General features: G+C 39.8%; 1 protein-coding gene across 2 annotated transcripts; it reads left to right on the forward strand.

Annotated features, from left to right (window-relative positions):
• Window positions 1-12,724: 12,724 nt before the first annotated feature.
• On the forward strand, window positions 12,725-14,617 carry SAMBA (valine-tRNA ligase). Of its 2 annotated transcripts, none has more exons than XM_087392782.1 (3): window positions 12,725-13,071; window positions 13,142-13,252; window positions 13,349-14,617. In XM_087392782.1, exons 1-3 carry the CDS (start codon window positions 12,861-12,863, stop codon window positions 13,441-13,443), a joined length of 417 nt encoding a protein of 138 aa, XP_087248908.1. In that variant the 5' UTR covers window positions 12,725-12,860; the 3' UTR covers window positions 13,444-14,617. The 2 variants fall into 2 exon arrangements, with proteins under 2 accessions (XP_087248908.1, XP_087248909.1); XM_087392783.1 differs by having other exon boundaries at window positions 13,142-13,247.
• Window positions 14,618-15,137: the final 520 nt, after the last annotated feature.

Genomic DNA, 15,137 nt, shown 5'->3' on the forward strand with positions numbered 1-15,137 from the left:
ACAAAGGAATTTCCTCATACATAGATTCTTTTTAATAAGTTGAAAACATTCTTTTGTTGGTTGATCAATTTTGCTAGACCAACAATCATGGAAATAAATTCTAGCATGTTGTAGTTGAATAAATTCTTGATGTTTGAATTTCCAACTCAATGACATCAGCTAGGCTCTAGTTAAACCACTATAATTTATGCTTCCAACTACTCAATGTGAGTCCCAGCTCCTTGTATCTTTTGGATCTAGCTATGGCTACAAGTTTCGTGGCATGATTATCAAAATCTAATTTCATTCATAGCAATTTCCTATTTTACATTACAAAGACTCAATTTTTATAAAATTTTATCCCAAATTATATTGATTTGTTAACTAACGCTTGCTTTAAACCAAGATATCCCAACCCAAAGTTGAGATGAAAGGTGACTGGTTTCTGTTCTCACTAAACACAAGATGGTTATACTTCTACTTTAGTGACCTATCTATTATTGAGAAGTACTTTATCCCTACTAGTACAGATCCATTGATACAACTAGGTAAACAACAAACTATTGAATTTAAATGAGCTCATTTGAGCTTTTAATCTCATCCCATAGTGCTAATTTTGAACCTTTTGATAACTATGCTCTTGTTCAACCATTTGTCTAAGCGATGTTTTTGACCATCTTGACATTGCCTACAAGGAGAGTGTCTTGATCATAGACTTTATAGTCCTCCCAGATCCCTGTCCTCAATTTGCATCACTAGGAACATAAAGAGAAATTAACTTGAAGTGGATCTCATGAATCTAAACATCCATGGAGATCCAGGTACGATTTACTTCCATAGACACATTTGAAACAAGATTTTGAATTTTAGAATATTTTACATTGAAAATACCACGAACTTGTGGATGATCAGTGCAAAACATGTTCTCTTGCAGTCTTCCCCTTAGTTTTTTTATAGCTCTTCACCTTATAGCCATCGCTAATTTAGTCAAGTATATCACATCTATTTTTTATATGGAGGGAGCCCTTCTTCTTTGTCTTCATTTGTGCCAAATAATCTTGACAATTTCCATGTCGTGGTACACATGAATGAACTCGAAACAAGAGCTTTATGGCATGGAAAATGAGCAACTATAAAGTAGTTGCGATGACTACAAATAAAGAGGGCTCCTCTACGCTAGCCACCCAACCATGAATAAGCTTCCCTTGGATTTCTTCCTCTTCTTTTTGAATGCTCACATGCCTTCTTATCTCGAGGCCTTGTTTCCTTTGAAGCTTTCTTTGGGATTCTTCCATGTCGCCCAATGCTTGCCATTTGGATTCCTCTTATGGGCCCATGTGTACTTGAATGGGCCTTCAACTAAGACCCTCTCATAAGAATTCCATTTGCACCTTTTCATTAATTGTTAGGCCTATGAATGCCCTTAGATCCTAGCCCTTTAATGCCACTTGTGCAAGCATTGTCTAGCCCTCATGCTTTTCCATCTTACCATAACCATTCCATAAAATTCCACCATTACAATTGACATGACATTCCATTCCCCTTGAGAATGGTTTATGTCCTCATAACAAAATTATGAAACCTCCTTTTGACTTTCTTACCCTTTTCCATGTTGAACTCTCTTCGAGTTCCACTTAACCAGATATTCTTGATATATTCTCAAATTTAGAACCATATGAACAGTGCGTCCATTTCTTTAATGCATAAAATATAGCATATAGTTCCTTCTCATATGATGAGTAATTCTATTGAACGCATTCTAGCTTTTTGCTTTCAAAAGCTATTGGTTGACCCTTTTGTAAATGTATTGTTTGCTTTCAAAAGCTATTGGTTGACACTTTTGTAAAAGTATTGTTCGACCAGCAAAATGGTTCTCATCTATTTCAACCATAAATGGTTCATGGGGTGGGGATCCAAGGCAACAATTGCAACTATAGCTACTTTTATTTTTTTATAACTCTTCCTTTAATGTTGATCCCAAATGAAGGCACTTCCCTTCCTCTTAAATTGATCCATCATCAAAATAGCTATCTTAGCATATTGTTGGATGAATCTCCAAACAAACCTAGGAATATTTGTAATTCTTCTAGGTTTGTAAGATGTTGCCATTCTAATGTGACCTTTAGGATTTGTATGAATCCTTTCTTGGAATATACAATGCCCCAAGTACCTTGATTCTTTTGCAAAGAAATCACACTTGGATTCTTTGTCAAAAATAGAGTTGTCTCTAAGCAAATTAGAAATTTTTTCTCAAATGTGCCATATGTTTATTCTAGTTTTACTATAGATAAGCATATCATCTAAAAATACTATATTAATTTTTCCTAAATATGGGTTCAAGACACTATTCATAAGTGTCATAAAAGTTGTTGGAGCATTAGTCACAACAAAATGTCATTACTTTGAATTGATAATGCCCTTACCAAATATGGCATGATGTTTTGGGCACATCTTCTCTAATCTGTACTTGGTGATATCGAGATCTTAAATCAATTTTGGAAAAATATTTAGCCCCTTACAATTGATCAAAGAGATCTTTAATGCAAGACATAGGATATTATTTTTCACTGTGACTTTATTTAAAGATTGGTAATCTATGCATAAGTGCATGGTACCATCCATTTTCTTACTAGTAATACTCGTGAAGACCAAAGTGAGCTACTTGTTAAATTAAGATATTCAACAAGGTATCTTTCTAGTTCACATTATTTTGCTTGACCAAGACTACAAGGGGGTTTACAAAGAGTAGACAAAAGAAATGTATTTATTTTCTGATCTACTTCTCTTAGGGTGTAAACCATTAGGCAAATCAGATGAAAAAATCCTTAAATTCAACCATTAAATAATTAAAATAAGATTTATGATTTTCAACATCATCAACTAAAAGTTTACTTATTTCAAGTGCAAAATAAATAAAATCATCAACGAAAATAAGATTACAAATATATACCTTGCATATTGTTGTACAGTTGGTGTAGAAGTCATTTCGATTTCGTTAAGAGATAAGTAGAGAATTAGATACATCATGTTCCCTTGATCATCACCAAAAAAAATATTACAACTCATGCACAATTAGTTGTAGAAGTTGTTCCAATTCCATTGACAAATAACTGAAGAATTACCTTGAATCGTCAACAAAAATAAGATTACAAATATATACCTTGCATTCTTGTTGGTGTAGAAGTCATTACAATTCCATCCAAAAAATAAGTTGAGAATTAGCTCCATCATATTCCTTGAATCTCAAGGACTCTGCGAAGCTTTTCAAACATGATGGAATCATTTTAAATAACTATACTATAAGCTATGCCCGTGACTATAAAGCCATTCTCAACCGAGAAGGACATTTGTTCTATCGCTTGAGATGCAAAATTTGGAAATCCAAAGCATCTTGATGGCCTTGAATGTCCAGCATTGCACATGTATCATGGTGTCTCAAGCTTTTTCATTGCTTCCCTTTGCAAGAGAGATCACATATTTGTGGGCACTTGAACTCTCTGGTAACTTCAATTTATTAACTGAGAAATTGAAGTTGGACTCTTAGTGAGTAGTTTATGAAATTATGTGTGGTAGAACCATTGACCATTTTTGTTACCTTTTGCCCCTTGATACTTCAATGCATCCTCATCAAATCATGAGGACCAAAGGTGGATTGCCACATTGTTGATGATAACCAACACATACGTGTGGGTACTATACTCATGACAAATGTCTACTTTTGCGTACTTTTAAGTACTCTTACGTAATAAGACTTGATCCACTTGTGCTTGTTTTTATGGAGGTCTATTTGGGGTTTTAGCTCCTGCTTTTTGATTTCTAAGGAAGTTTAAAGAAGAATGATCTTTGTCTAGACATTTAAAGAGCAAATATTTTCTTGTTAGCTTTCCATAATTCTCTTTTTCAAAAGTGGATACCTTCGAGTTTGGAGTTCATGGGGTATGCATGAGAAACCCCTTTTTTAATTTCCTCTTTCTATCAAATGTGGAATTCTTTTGGATCTCGGCATGAAACTAGCACAAAGCTAGTTTGTTCCATAATTCTAACTTTTAGACCCCCCCATTGTATCATCATAAATCCAACATACTTGATAACTTCTTCAAAGGTTTTGGAAGAATTTATTCTCACCTCATAATTTCCTTTTAAAAACCTCACTAAACTTCTTACTTTTAACTTGAGGACTATCTCTCTATAATTAGCTATGCATTGAACTAGAGAATTTAATCCATATTATAATTATCTTAAGCTTCACATGCCTTTTCAAGCTCATTTTTGGGTGAAAATCCTTTTAAGAAGGCTTGTTCAATCTAAGACCAATATATTGGGACTTAATCATTCTCTCAAAGGCTGATCTAGCATTTGTATGCTTTATTACCCAAGGAAAGAATGACTTCCATGAGTTGATTTTCAAAAGGAATATTCCTAAGTCAGTGGAAATATTCCTAAGGCTCATCTAGCATTTGTATGCTTTATTACCCAAGGAAAGAATGACTTCCACGAGCTGATTTTCAAAATGAATATTCCTAAGTCAGTGGAAATATTGCCAGTGTTGCAAGAACATATGTATAGAGTCCTTGTTTCTGGATATTTCTTCCCCATTATGAATTAGTGGCTATAGGTATTTCAAAATATTTGAGGTTTCTCTAAGTTAAGAGGTAGTCACCTCAATTTGACATGGAGCTATTTTTGATTTTCAAACAAGAGTTGCGTATTGAGACTTTATAACTTAGAGATGGCTCTAGTTAGAGTTACTAAAGAATCATTAATAGACTCCAACTGACTTTCTATATTAAGAGTTCAGTTTTCTAACCTTTTGAATTCCAATACAAAAGTTCATAATTGCCATAGTCTACGTCCTCCAAATCCATAGCTTCCTCATGAGTATCCTTTTCAACAACTGCTTTTCCTTTCCTCACTTTTAGTGATTGAAGTTTCTCTCTCTAAACTTGCCATGAAATGAGTTTTTTAAAGAAACAATAAAGCAAAAGGATTTATCTAAGATAGAGTGAAATATCTACTTCTTTGTTAATTGTTTGAGGTCTTGGAATTCATGTTTGGTATTGAATCTGTCTCCTCTAGACACTAAATTTTTCTTTTGATCCTGCTCTCCAATGTTGGTTCTCTAAATCCTAACTCTTGTCCTTTCAATTTAAATCTTCCCATAATGGTCCTTTTCTTTAAGAGGTTGGGATATATATATGCTTTTATGAAGGGGCAAAGCTGGTGTAAAAAGATTAATGATGTGGGTTTCTTCTAAAGTTATAGACTTTCAAATGATGTTGCTCTCCTTGTTGATCTTTGTCTATGTTTTTCGCCTCTCTTAAGGCTAATGAAGTTGCATCTATGTCACACATAGGAATACCATGTCTCTATTCTAATTACCATGGTTGCCTTCTCTGAAGCTCCCTGAAAGCAGTTTGATTATCATCACAATTGCAGGTTGAAGCTTTGGTGACTCAAGAATTAGTATTTTCTTCATCCATATTTGCTCTAAATCCATGGGAAGCTATAATTCAAGTTCAAGAAACCTATATTAAAGCATTATTTTATCCCATGACTATCCTAAAAAATTGTTTGTGACACATTTTGCAATTTCTCAATAGAACAGCTGTCTCCTATCACATATAAGCCACATGCCACTTCAATTTGGTTTTTCAAAACTTTCTTATTGAGGTCTACTAGTAGGTGCTTCATTTTCATAAAGGAATCTTGCTGCAGAGTTTAAAGAGAACCATCTTGCTCAAGAGGGAAAGGTTGCAAGGTCCACATAGCTTGGAGTCATCAAACACCAACCATAATAGATCTTCAATGACCAAACCTCTTAGTCAAGGTGCTTCGTACTATCAAAATCTAATGATGAAGATGCTCAACCAACTACAAGGTTCACTCCCCTCTCAAAACATTGAGATTTAGATAGCCATTGAATACAAATGGGTTGTTGTTGTAATGTGAATTATAGATTGTCCCATCACTGAACCTATAGCTATGATAACTATGATACTAGTGTGATAACTATGAACAAAGAGGGCTTCTCTAAGCTAGCCACCAACCATGAATTCCTAAGAAACCCTTGGACTTCTTCTTCTTCTCACATACCTTCTTATCTTGAGGCCTTGCTCTTTTTTAAGCTCTCTCTAGAAGTCTCCCACCTAGCTCAATGCTTGCCATTTGGATTTTCCTTATGTGCCATGCCAATGTCCTTGAATGGACCCTTCAACTAAATTCCTCTCTTGAGCATTCCATTTGAACCCTTTCATTAATGCCTAGGACTAGAATGCCCCTAGACCCTACCCCTTTAATCCCACTTATGCAAGCATTGCACAACCAATCATGGTTTCCCATCTTGGGACATTATTGCTCCATAGAATTCCATGATTACGTTGATGTAATAGTAGTGAGTTTGAATGACACAATGACGGCCCTATCAAGAGGATAATCTCAATATAAATGAAAAGATGTCAATACTAGTGAGAATGAATAGCTGCAACACAATGCAATCAACTCCAATAAGGCTCTTGAGGCTTCTGATATGTTGACGATGCCCTCAAACCTAATTTCAATAGCCATACTTGATTGCTACTCAAAAGTAGGGGTAGCTCAATGTTAGATTTCAAACGACCATGACTAGAATTAAGTGCAATTACCAAATCTCTCCACTGAGAATGGATTACTCTATGTGATAGTGACTTCACATGAATTGGTATTGGCAAGCTAATGGTTGATATCCTAGTAGATTGCCTCCATCAAATTGGATTTTTCTCACTATTGTGGTTTGGTGGCAAAATCCCACAAAAAGTGGGAAGCCCTTAATGTGAGGCAAATTTTCTCCACAGATGAGGTTTGTATCGACAATGATCTAATTCTTGATGCAATACCCAAGTATGTCTAATTCTAACATAATTGGGGGTCTTGCTCTCACCTAGTTCTTCAATTAGTTTGCTTGTCTAAATTACCCATCTAAACGCTCTAAAGGCCCTTAACCCCAACAAATTATTCCATAGACATAAGTTGCCCCAAGGAAAAACCAAATGGAAAGGGTCTTTATTTAAATAAGGTTGGTTAGGAAAAAGGTTATGTCAAGCTAAATTAAAATGAGCTCTCTAAATAAGACTAGGATATGCTCTATGTAAGGAAGGTATGCACGCTTCTCAATATAGTAGGAACTCTCGCTTGTGTACTCTTGCTTTTCAATGGAGAGATTCAATAGATTTCTTAGGTGAGAAGTTGGAGATAGCCCAATCAAGCTAACATCAAAGAGAGCTTCAAAATCTCATGCAAAGGCAAGACTTGAATTTAGCCACTCAAGGTCTTCTCACTAGGCTACATGAAGATTTTGGATAAATAGTGAAAGGGTCTTAAATTCTTACCAAGGGCATCCCCTCATAAACAAAGGGAGGTCCACTTCTAGTTTTTCCACTAATTAATACATTTTTTAATCTTTTCAACTTGGGGGCCCTATTCTTAATTCCTACCATTAATTTGCTCATCCAGCTTTCAATCAACCTCTATCAAACCCAAAGATTGGGTCCCTTTAAGTCCATAAGGACTATTCACACTAATTTAGGTCCCATAAAGGCTCCTTATAACCCCAACCCCATGACTTATGACACATGACCATGACCCATGTAACACTATATGTATGCCTTGTATGACCATACCAATGAGCCATACATCAACTAACTAACTAACTAACTATATATATATATATATAGATGGAGAGAGAGAGAGAGAGAGAGAGAGAGAGAGAGAGAGAGAGAGAGAGAGAGAGAGAGAGCTTAGATTCATTAGCACCTACTAATTTCACATATAGTATTTCAATATAGGCCCCACTTTTCATAGTGGACATTCATTACATTAGCCAACAACATGAAAATCAACTCTACCACTCTTTTTTTTGCCCCTTGGAAAAAGAACCTTCTATTAGAAACTTTGAGAAATACCTCAAAGTTTCTAATAGAAGGTTTTCCAAATTGGATTTTATTTTTGTTGACATATATACAAATATTATTTCACTATTGAGATTGGGTTTAAACAAAGAGGCGGAAATGTTGAATACATCATAAGGGCTAGTCGAATTCATGCAGCTAAGAATCGTCATTGAGGATGTCTGGCGGCAACGTCTAGTAACAAGTGACATGGATAGACACCTTAGGGTCTCTTTTGGCGAGTTTGCTTTCGACTTGGCATGTTTGCCCACTCTTTAGTATTCTATGTAGGACCAATCACTGTCGAGTAGTGAAATATTCATGCGGTTTCATAACACCCACTAGACATTGGTTGGCAGGCAAGGCATGTGAATATAGTGGCTAGTGTAGGGCATCGATTAAGCAACCCTTTCTGATCGGAAAAGCATTGCCAAGGGGTGAAGCCAATGCCTCTTCATCCAAATCGAGCATGAGGTTTGACTCTCTCTAGCTAACGCATGGCTTCCAAATGGTGTGGACCTTTTCCTCCCAACAAAGTTGTCCTATGGACCATTCCCTACTATAAATAAATCTTTTTTTGGCAATTTTCACGTCTTTCTGGAGTTGGTGATAATGATGCAGGGGGGCTCGAGCAGTAGCCGGTGCTAGCAAAGTCATCATTAACCAAGTTTGAGAGTCAAGTAAGCTTAATCCTCGACATTGAAATCTAATTTTTGCTGACATTATAGATACAAAGGTCATTTCACTCATATTTTTAAATGTAAGTGTTGAGGTTGGACTCTCTAGTCTACATGTGGCTTGCTGGTGGTGTGGAGTTGTTCCTTGCAATAAAATCATCTTAGGGGGGGTTTTCCTCATATGAGGAAAGACGTCCTAGAGACCTTTCTCGACTACAAAACAAGCTTTTCTTGGCAATTTTCCCATCTTCCTAGCATGGTGAGGATAAGGCAAGATTTAGACATATCTGAACAAGCTGAGGGTGAAGGGGCCTTGGCACAAAATAATTAAACAAAATTCATGTCCGTCATATTTGGTTTCATGGGTAGGCCGTCCACGGTGTGGACAACCCAAAAAAGTGAAAGTTTGAGGGCCCCATCTCATGTTGATCTAATCAAATGGGTGGAAGCTTGCTGCAATGTCCAATTAGGTGTGAAATACATCAAAGCTTGAACACCATTTCCCAGCCCGGGCATGAGGACACGTGTAAATCTTGCCTAATAAAGTTGTTCCATGAGAATGGTGGCCAGAAATGATGTTTAGGGGAAGCACAAGCAGTATCTTCACAACTACAAAAGACCTATTCCCCTAGGAGGGCACTCCCATACCCCGCTAGACCACTTGGGGTGGCATTTAATGGGGCCGTCACCATAGAAAGTGACTGTGGCCTCTTCCCCTGCAGCACCATCTTCACAGAACATTGTTTGGGGGGCGCTCTAGGGTACCCCCTAGACCTCCTTTAGCATCCATCAACATCAATGCCATTGTCAATGCCGCCCTCACTGGCACCATAGATTTGCTAGCACACTCTCCAACGCATAGTTTACTCATCATAGGTAGGGGGTGCATAGTCTCCATGTACGGTCTACACATCACAAGGAGGGGGTTTCAAGTGTGGTATGGGGAAAAGACAAGCACATTCAAGTTGTTTACGCACTGAGAGGTGCCCATGGATGGGTGGTGTGCACCAATATCGTGCAACAGGTCTAATTTGGGGCATTTCCGAATGCATGTTTCATATGCCATGCGGCCTCACATTTTGTGAAGAATTGCCGGCAAAGTTTTGTCAATACCAAGTTGGCTGCGGGAGAAGCAAATGAAGGTACTTAGTCTCGTTCGTAGGAGGATGTTTAGAAGCATACAAATGGTGGAGATGAAGAGTGGGTGGTTGAGGATGTACGAGGTGCTATCAAGAAAGGGGAGGACGTTAAGGACTTGTCTTTAGGTAGCCATCAAGAGAGCAAACCATGAGAACCGAGAAGATGGTCGACAAGAGGGATGAAGGTCCTCTAGGGTAGGCTTGTGTGGAACTTGCTGAGAAAGCTGAGAATCACTGTGATGAAGGAGCATTGGAATGCTTGTTGCATAAGAATGAAGTCCCTCAGGTGCTCCGACCTCCCTATCCACCAGAAGAAGAACTATCGGATGAGAATCATAAAAAGAGGACACTTGAAGAAAGGCATCCAGAGAATCATAAAAAGAGGATGCTTGAAGAAAGATGAGAATCATAAAAAGAGGACACTTGAAGAAAGGCATGCATAGAAGAAATTACTTGGGCTGAGCTCTCAGAACGTCGGAGCTTCTTCTTCAAGTTGATGTCAAAGAGGATCAAAGAGGTGGCTTGAAATGCGGGCCAAGGTAAGGAGAATAGGTTTAATTTCTTCAAAGATGCGTACATGGCACTTGCAAACCAGTAGGTATGTTGTGCAAGGGTTGAGGGGTGGAATAAGGTCTATCGTTGTTTTGTCATGGAGCTCAAGTGTGTTGAGAATGACCCGCTATGGTTTACAATTAATAGATTGGGATATGTGGTTCTAGCAAACTGTCTACCAAGGGGCGATAAAAGAGATTTCCCATCGTCTCTAGAGGGGTGGTTTCTGGTAGGTGGATGGGTTCCAATTTAGTGTAAAAAGTGTTTTTGCACCCCCTGGGGATGCTGGCTATTGTTAAAATCTATTCTATCTGATGGAAATTGATTGCTGGGAGGGGACTGGATGTTTACTAAATTTGTGGAAGATCGGTCTCACCTTGCTAGAGAGTTGTAAAATTGATTTTTGGGAGGGGACTGGATCTATACCGAATCTGTGGAGAAGCGGTCTCACCCTATTAGAGAGTTGTTAAATTCAGAAATGGAAGCCTAGGAAAGTTTATGCTTGGTGTTTGGCCTTACTGATTGTGTGGAAATGGACCCTGATGGTTTGGATAGTTTTTCTTGGTCCAATAGAAGGAAAGGAGATGATTTCAGAGTGGGGAGGCTGGAGAGAGTGTTTGTGTTTAGAGAAGGGTGGTGGCTGTGTGCACCGATGAAAGGGGATTACCTTGCTAAAACTAGTATGTCGGATCATATTCCTTTGCTATGACGGTTTAGTCTACCGATAAAGGTGGGAAGGTCTGTGGATATACCTTTCAACTTCAACAAGAAGTTTTTGTCTTCAAAATGTTTTTGTAGGCGTATTAGAGAGATCTGGGTTTAGGTCAAGACGCTCAGTGCAGATCCCTCTGAAAGGTGGGACTTGGCCATCAGGAGAGTGCTTAAGGAAGCTAGAGGATGGGACAAGAGACATCAGGAGTCTAAATGGAACTTGGGAGAATCGACCAATCCGAGGAGTGCTTTGCGTAAGGCTGTGAATGAATCGAAGGTTGATGTCATTGTGGCGATATTCCTGAACGAGTGAGAACAGGAGTTGCAGGCTTGGGAGAGCTAGATGGTCGATGTGTCAGTAGTGATAAGGAAGGCTAATTCATTGGTTCGTTGCGCATTAGCTGAGGTGGCAGTAGCTGTTTGCACAAACTTTTTGGGTGTCATCATTATGAAGCTTTAGAGCTGCACATGCCGATTGTGAAAAGAGTGCAAGAAGTAGGACGGTGATGTGAGAGGTCGGTGAGGCCCCCCTATGTAAGGGAGCAACCAGATGCCCCTCGGGGGCCTATCCCTTGCAGACAATGTCCTGCTACTGTAGAAGGGTGGGTGCCATAGATTTGTTTGTCGAGGACTTTTTGGGCATCCGCACTTTGGGCTCTACTTGGGCACCCTTTGGTGGTGTGTGCAAAACCTTAGGCTCTCTCTGTCTAAGAGGGCATTCCCATGGCTCAAAAAAAAAGGATGAAGTACGGGAGCAGCTCGTGGGAACGTATCACACAACGATGGCAAGGTTGAAAATCACGATCGTTGCAAAAGAACTTTCGATTTTATGTCTCTCCCCATTGGCTTCAATCTCCCAATTTTCTCTCCCCCTCTATTTTCACGGCTAACATCACCAAAATCTCATATGTTAGCCGTGAAAATAGTTTCCTCCTCTACAACTGCTTTGGAAGGCGATTTCCATGACACGAGGGCCGCTGCTCGCCATTTTAATTTGTGGGAAATGATAACGACAATGCATTCATCTTCTTGATGAGACAGCTCGGCATTTTCTCGTTCTGTGGATATCTTCTACGTTGATGGTGACTGGTCGAGCGTCGCGATAAGGTAATTTGATTCGATGGTACGGGGAGGGATGGTTTTCAGCCACCACAGCTGGACCTTGACGGAGTAGGTAGAGGCCATGGGGAGGTCTATACTCCATGAGCGGCAAAACCGTGAGTTATTTTTAAATCAAGTAAAGGTCGACCAATGGCTTCTACCGACCGTCAAAGTAGATGGGGCAAGGAGGGTTAACTTTTGCAAATTTACCTTTGATGTGATGGGCTAGTGTGGAAGTTTAGGACACGTGAGCATGCATGGATTTTAAAAACCATGATGTGATTGGAGAATTTGGATAACGTTAGCCATGTCACAGCGCCCACCATTTTATGGAGTAGGGAAGGGCCATGGGAAGTCCTTTTCGGGGAGGGATTTTCGACGACTGGCCAAAGGCAGGGAGTCGAAATCAGATCGGATTCTGATCAAGAAAGGGTGACATGTGGCCCTTCCCGACTGTCAAGGTGGCATAATTTCTCATTTTCTGGTCGGGTTTAGCCGGAGTTTTGGGTGTTTAGATTCCGGGTTTTAGGGTCATGCGAATGGACAGCTGAGATTTAATCTCAGCCAACCAGCTACCTTGACGGATTTTAAGGGGATTCGATAGAACGGCTCAGATTGTCCCGTACCGAGCTACTATGCTATTCTTTGCCTCCCCACACAATATTTGGGCCAAGAAATTCTCTACGGGGGAATGCCTTCTAAACACCGTTGGGAGTGGCCATTCTTTTCGTGTGAGGAAGGTCGTCCTGACGGCCTTTCTGGGCTATGGCGAGGTGAGGATGATGATGATGCAGGGAAGCTCGAACAGTAGCGGGGGTGCCAGCACTAGCAGCAACATCGTCCCTGTAGTTGCTGGCTCTCCAGGTCCCCGCCCTCCCTCTTCCTCCTCTTCTTCTGCCGCTGTCCAACAGCTTGCCGAGGATACCCTCTTCTCCCACCTGGCAGAGGATCTCACTTTCACCGAGGACTGCAAATTGGAAACTGAACAAGGTACCCATCATTCTTTTTCCCTTTTCTACCACTTTCTCCTGTTTGGCGCTCATGCCCCCGCTCCTTTCAGCTTTGATGGACGATCTTTTGGACTCCCTGCGCAAAGAGGAGAAGCTTCTTGATGCTGACTCCTGGAAGTATGCTGCTCCGCGCTCTCAGCTCCACCTAACTTCCATGTCAGGTGTCCTTCGTATCGGTTTCTCCTATTCCCATTCGACCGTTCTGCGTATTCGGTCCGTTAAGGACGTTTTTAAGATTGCTGTTCTTTGTGACCCAGGAGTAAGAATGGCGAAGGATGAATCCTTTGTTGGGTTAACAGCTGGGACGGGTGTGAAGGTTAAAGAAAAATGCGAGATGACGCCTCTGAGATAGTCACTTATCTTTTTCTCAGCTCCTTTTCACTTTCTTTTGTTACTTACAATCAGGATCCATATTTTCCCTCCTGCGCATTTCTGTCTTCTAATATGTGCACTTCTTAATTTGGTTGAAAGTTTCCTCTCGTGCTGTTTAGGTATCCAAGCATTGCATATAGGTGCACACTAGCCACCCCCTTACACACGTCATCATCAAAATCCACGCAAAGCCCCCTATGGGTTGCATATTGGCCTCTTCCCTTACACATATCAATGGTCACCATACCCGAGTGTGCCTTAGAATGGATGGTATGATGACAATTGCAAATTCCTACTACTAAAGCTTATTTGGAAGAGATCTGAAGCATTGCTCTCAACCAACCAAATTGAAGTAAAACAAGCTGGGCTTGATTTGCCTTTTAAAGAGGGATTTATGCCAAGAACAAAGAGGAATTGCATTGGCTTATTGTAAAGGTAACCAAGGGATTTCGGCTGAAAGTCCTAGAGAACTGTTTCTCAGATGTCAAGAATAAATATAGATTTCATCGAAAAAGGGGTGCTTAGAGACGATGTTTAGGGGAATGAGTCCTTTGTAGTTGTGGGGACACTGCTCTGAAGCCTACAATGTAAGGCAGACTATGCCTCTGCTTTGGCAGTGCAGCATAAATATCTAAATGGATCAAGGAACGACACAGATAGCACAGGTATCAAACTCATGACACCATGAACACGATCGTAATATAGTAATCATGACAACATTACACTGGCCTGGGTAGGCTGTAGAGTGTTTGAAGGGAGGAGCTTGATGAAAAGGATGATTTTGAAAAAGAAAATATTTAAGCGAATCTAGATGAAACCTTTCTGGCTGCTCCATACTCATTCTTAACTAATTCACACTGCATAATCAACTTCCACTTGATGCTGGAAACTCAAAACAGCAGCAAAACTTCAACGATTGGGCTGGGGATGAAATTGCAGTTGAAGTAGAGGGGAGAGAGAAAACAGGGCGCACGCACTAGGGGCCAAAAATAAGGGCTCCTCCAAGGTCTTTATTTCAATAGAAAACTCTTTTACAAGAGGAGCATGAAGCTGATACAACTTGTATTCTCATGGAATACAAAGAGCACACAGCCAAAAAGCTAGGCTTTTCCCAAAAGTTGGGAAGCTGGGCCTTGCTTTTAGGCAAAATAGGCCGACTCTTTGGCCTGCAAGTTTTGCATATCAGTAGCTTTTGCTGGTGAAGTTTCTGCCCAATCTATGTACTCCGTTCGTTTGTACGCTACAGGTTCTCCGGCTCCGTTTGTGGGGCAGGCACCCAATGAATTCTATTCATCTTGTTCTAGATAGTGGCTTGCTCCCTTGCCATGTGCTTTCTATGAAAATTGGGTGCTACATATCTGCTTTTCTCTTGTGAGACTTGCTTTTTGTGCAATTCTCCTTAAAACATTCAATAGACAATATGCTTGCTAGTTGTTGGACTAATCCTAGTCCGTTGTGGGCATCCCCACAGTGCTCACTAACCTCCAACACATTCAATAGACAATATGCTTGCTAGTTGTTGGACTAATCCTAGTCTGTTGTGGGCATCCCCACAGTGCCCACTAACTAATGTAAAACAATGCAAAGTAAACTTGCTCTTGTTAATTAAAGTCAACTTTCTTTGATCTGATTCAATAATACAAGGATTTCTCTTTATTTCTGGGCAGAAGTACA

Source organism: Dipteris shenzhenensis, chromosome 21 (assembly GCF_047967505.1).
Source record: "Dipteris shenzhenensis isolate YYH24624 ecotype China chromosome 21, Dip_SZ_1.0, whole genome shotgun sequence".
NCBI classification, from domain to species: Eukaryota; Viridiplantae; Streptophyta; class Polypodiopsida; order Gleicheniales; family Dipteridaceae; genus Dipteris; species Dipteris shenzhenensis.

What these genes read in the sequence shown, in the direction of transcription:
- SAMBA (XM_087392782.1), top strand. Translation starts at nt 12,861, where the DNA reads ATGATGATGATGCAGGGAAGCTCGAACAGTAGCGGGGGTGCCAGCACT. An exon ending in CAAATTGGAAACTGAACAAG is followed by an intron (nt 13,072 to 13,141) that starts GTACCCATCATT and finishes CGCTCCTTTCAG; the next exon opens with CTTTGATGGACGATCTTTTG. An exon ending in CCACCTAACTTCCATGTCAG is followed by an intron (nt 13,253 to 13,348) that starts GTGTCCTTCGTA and finishes TTTGTGACCCAG; the next exon opens with GAGTAAGAATGGCGAAGGAT.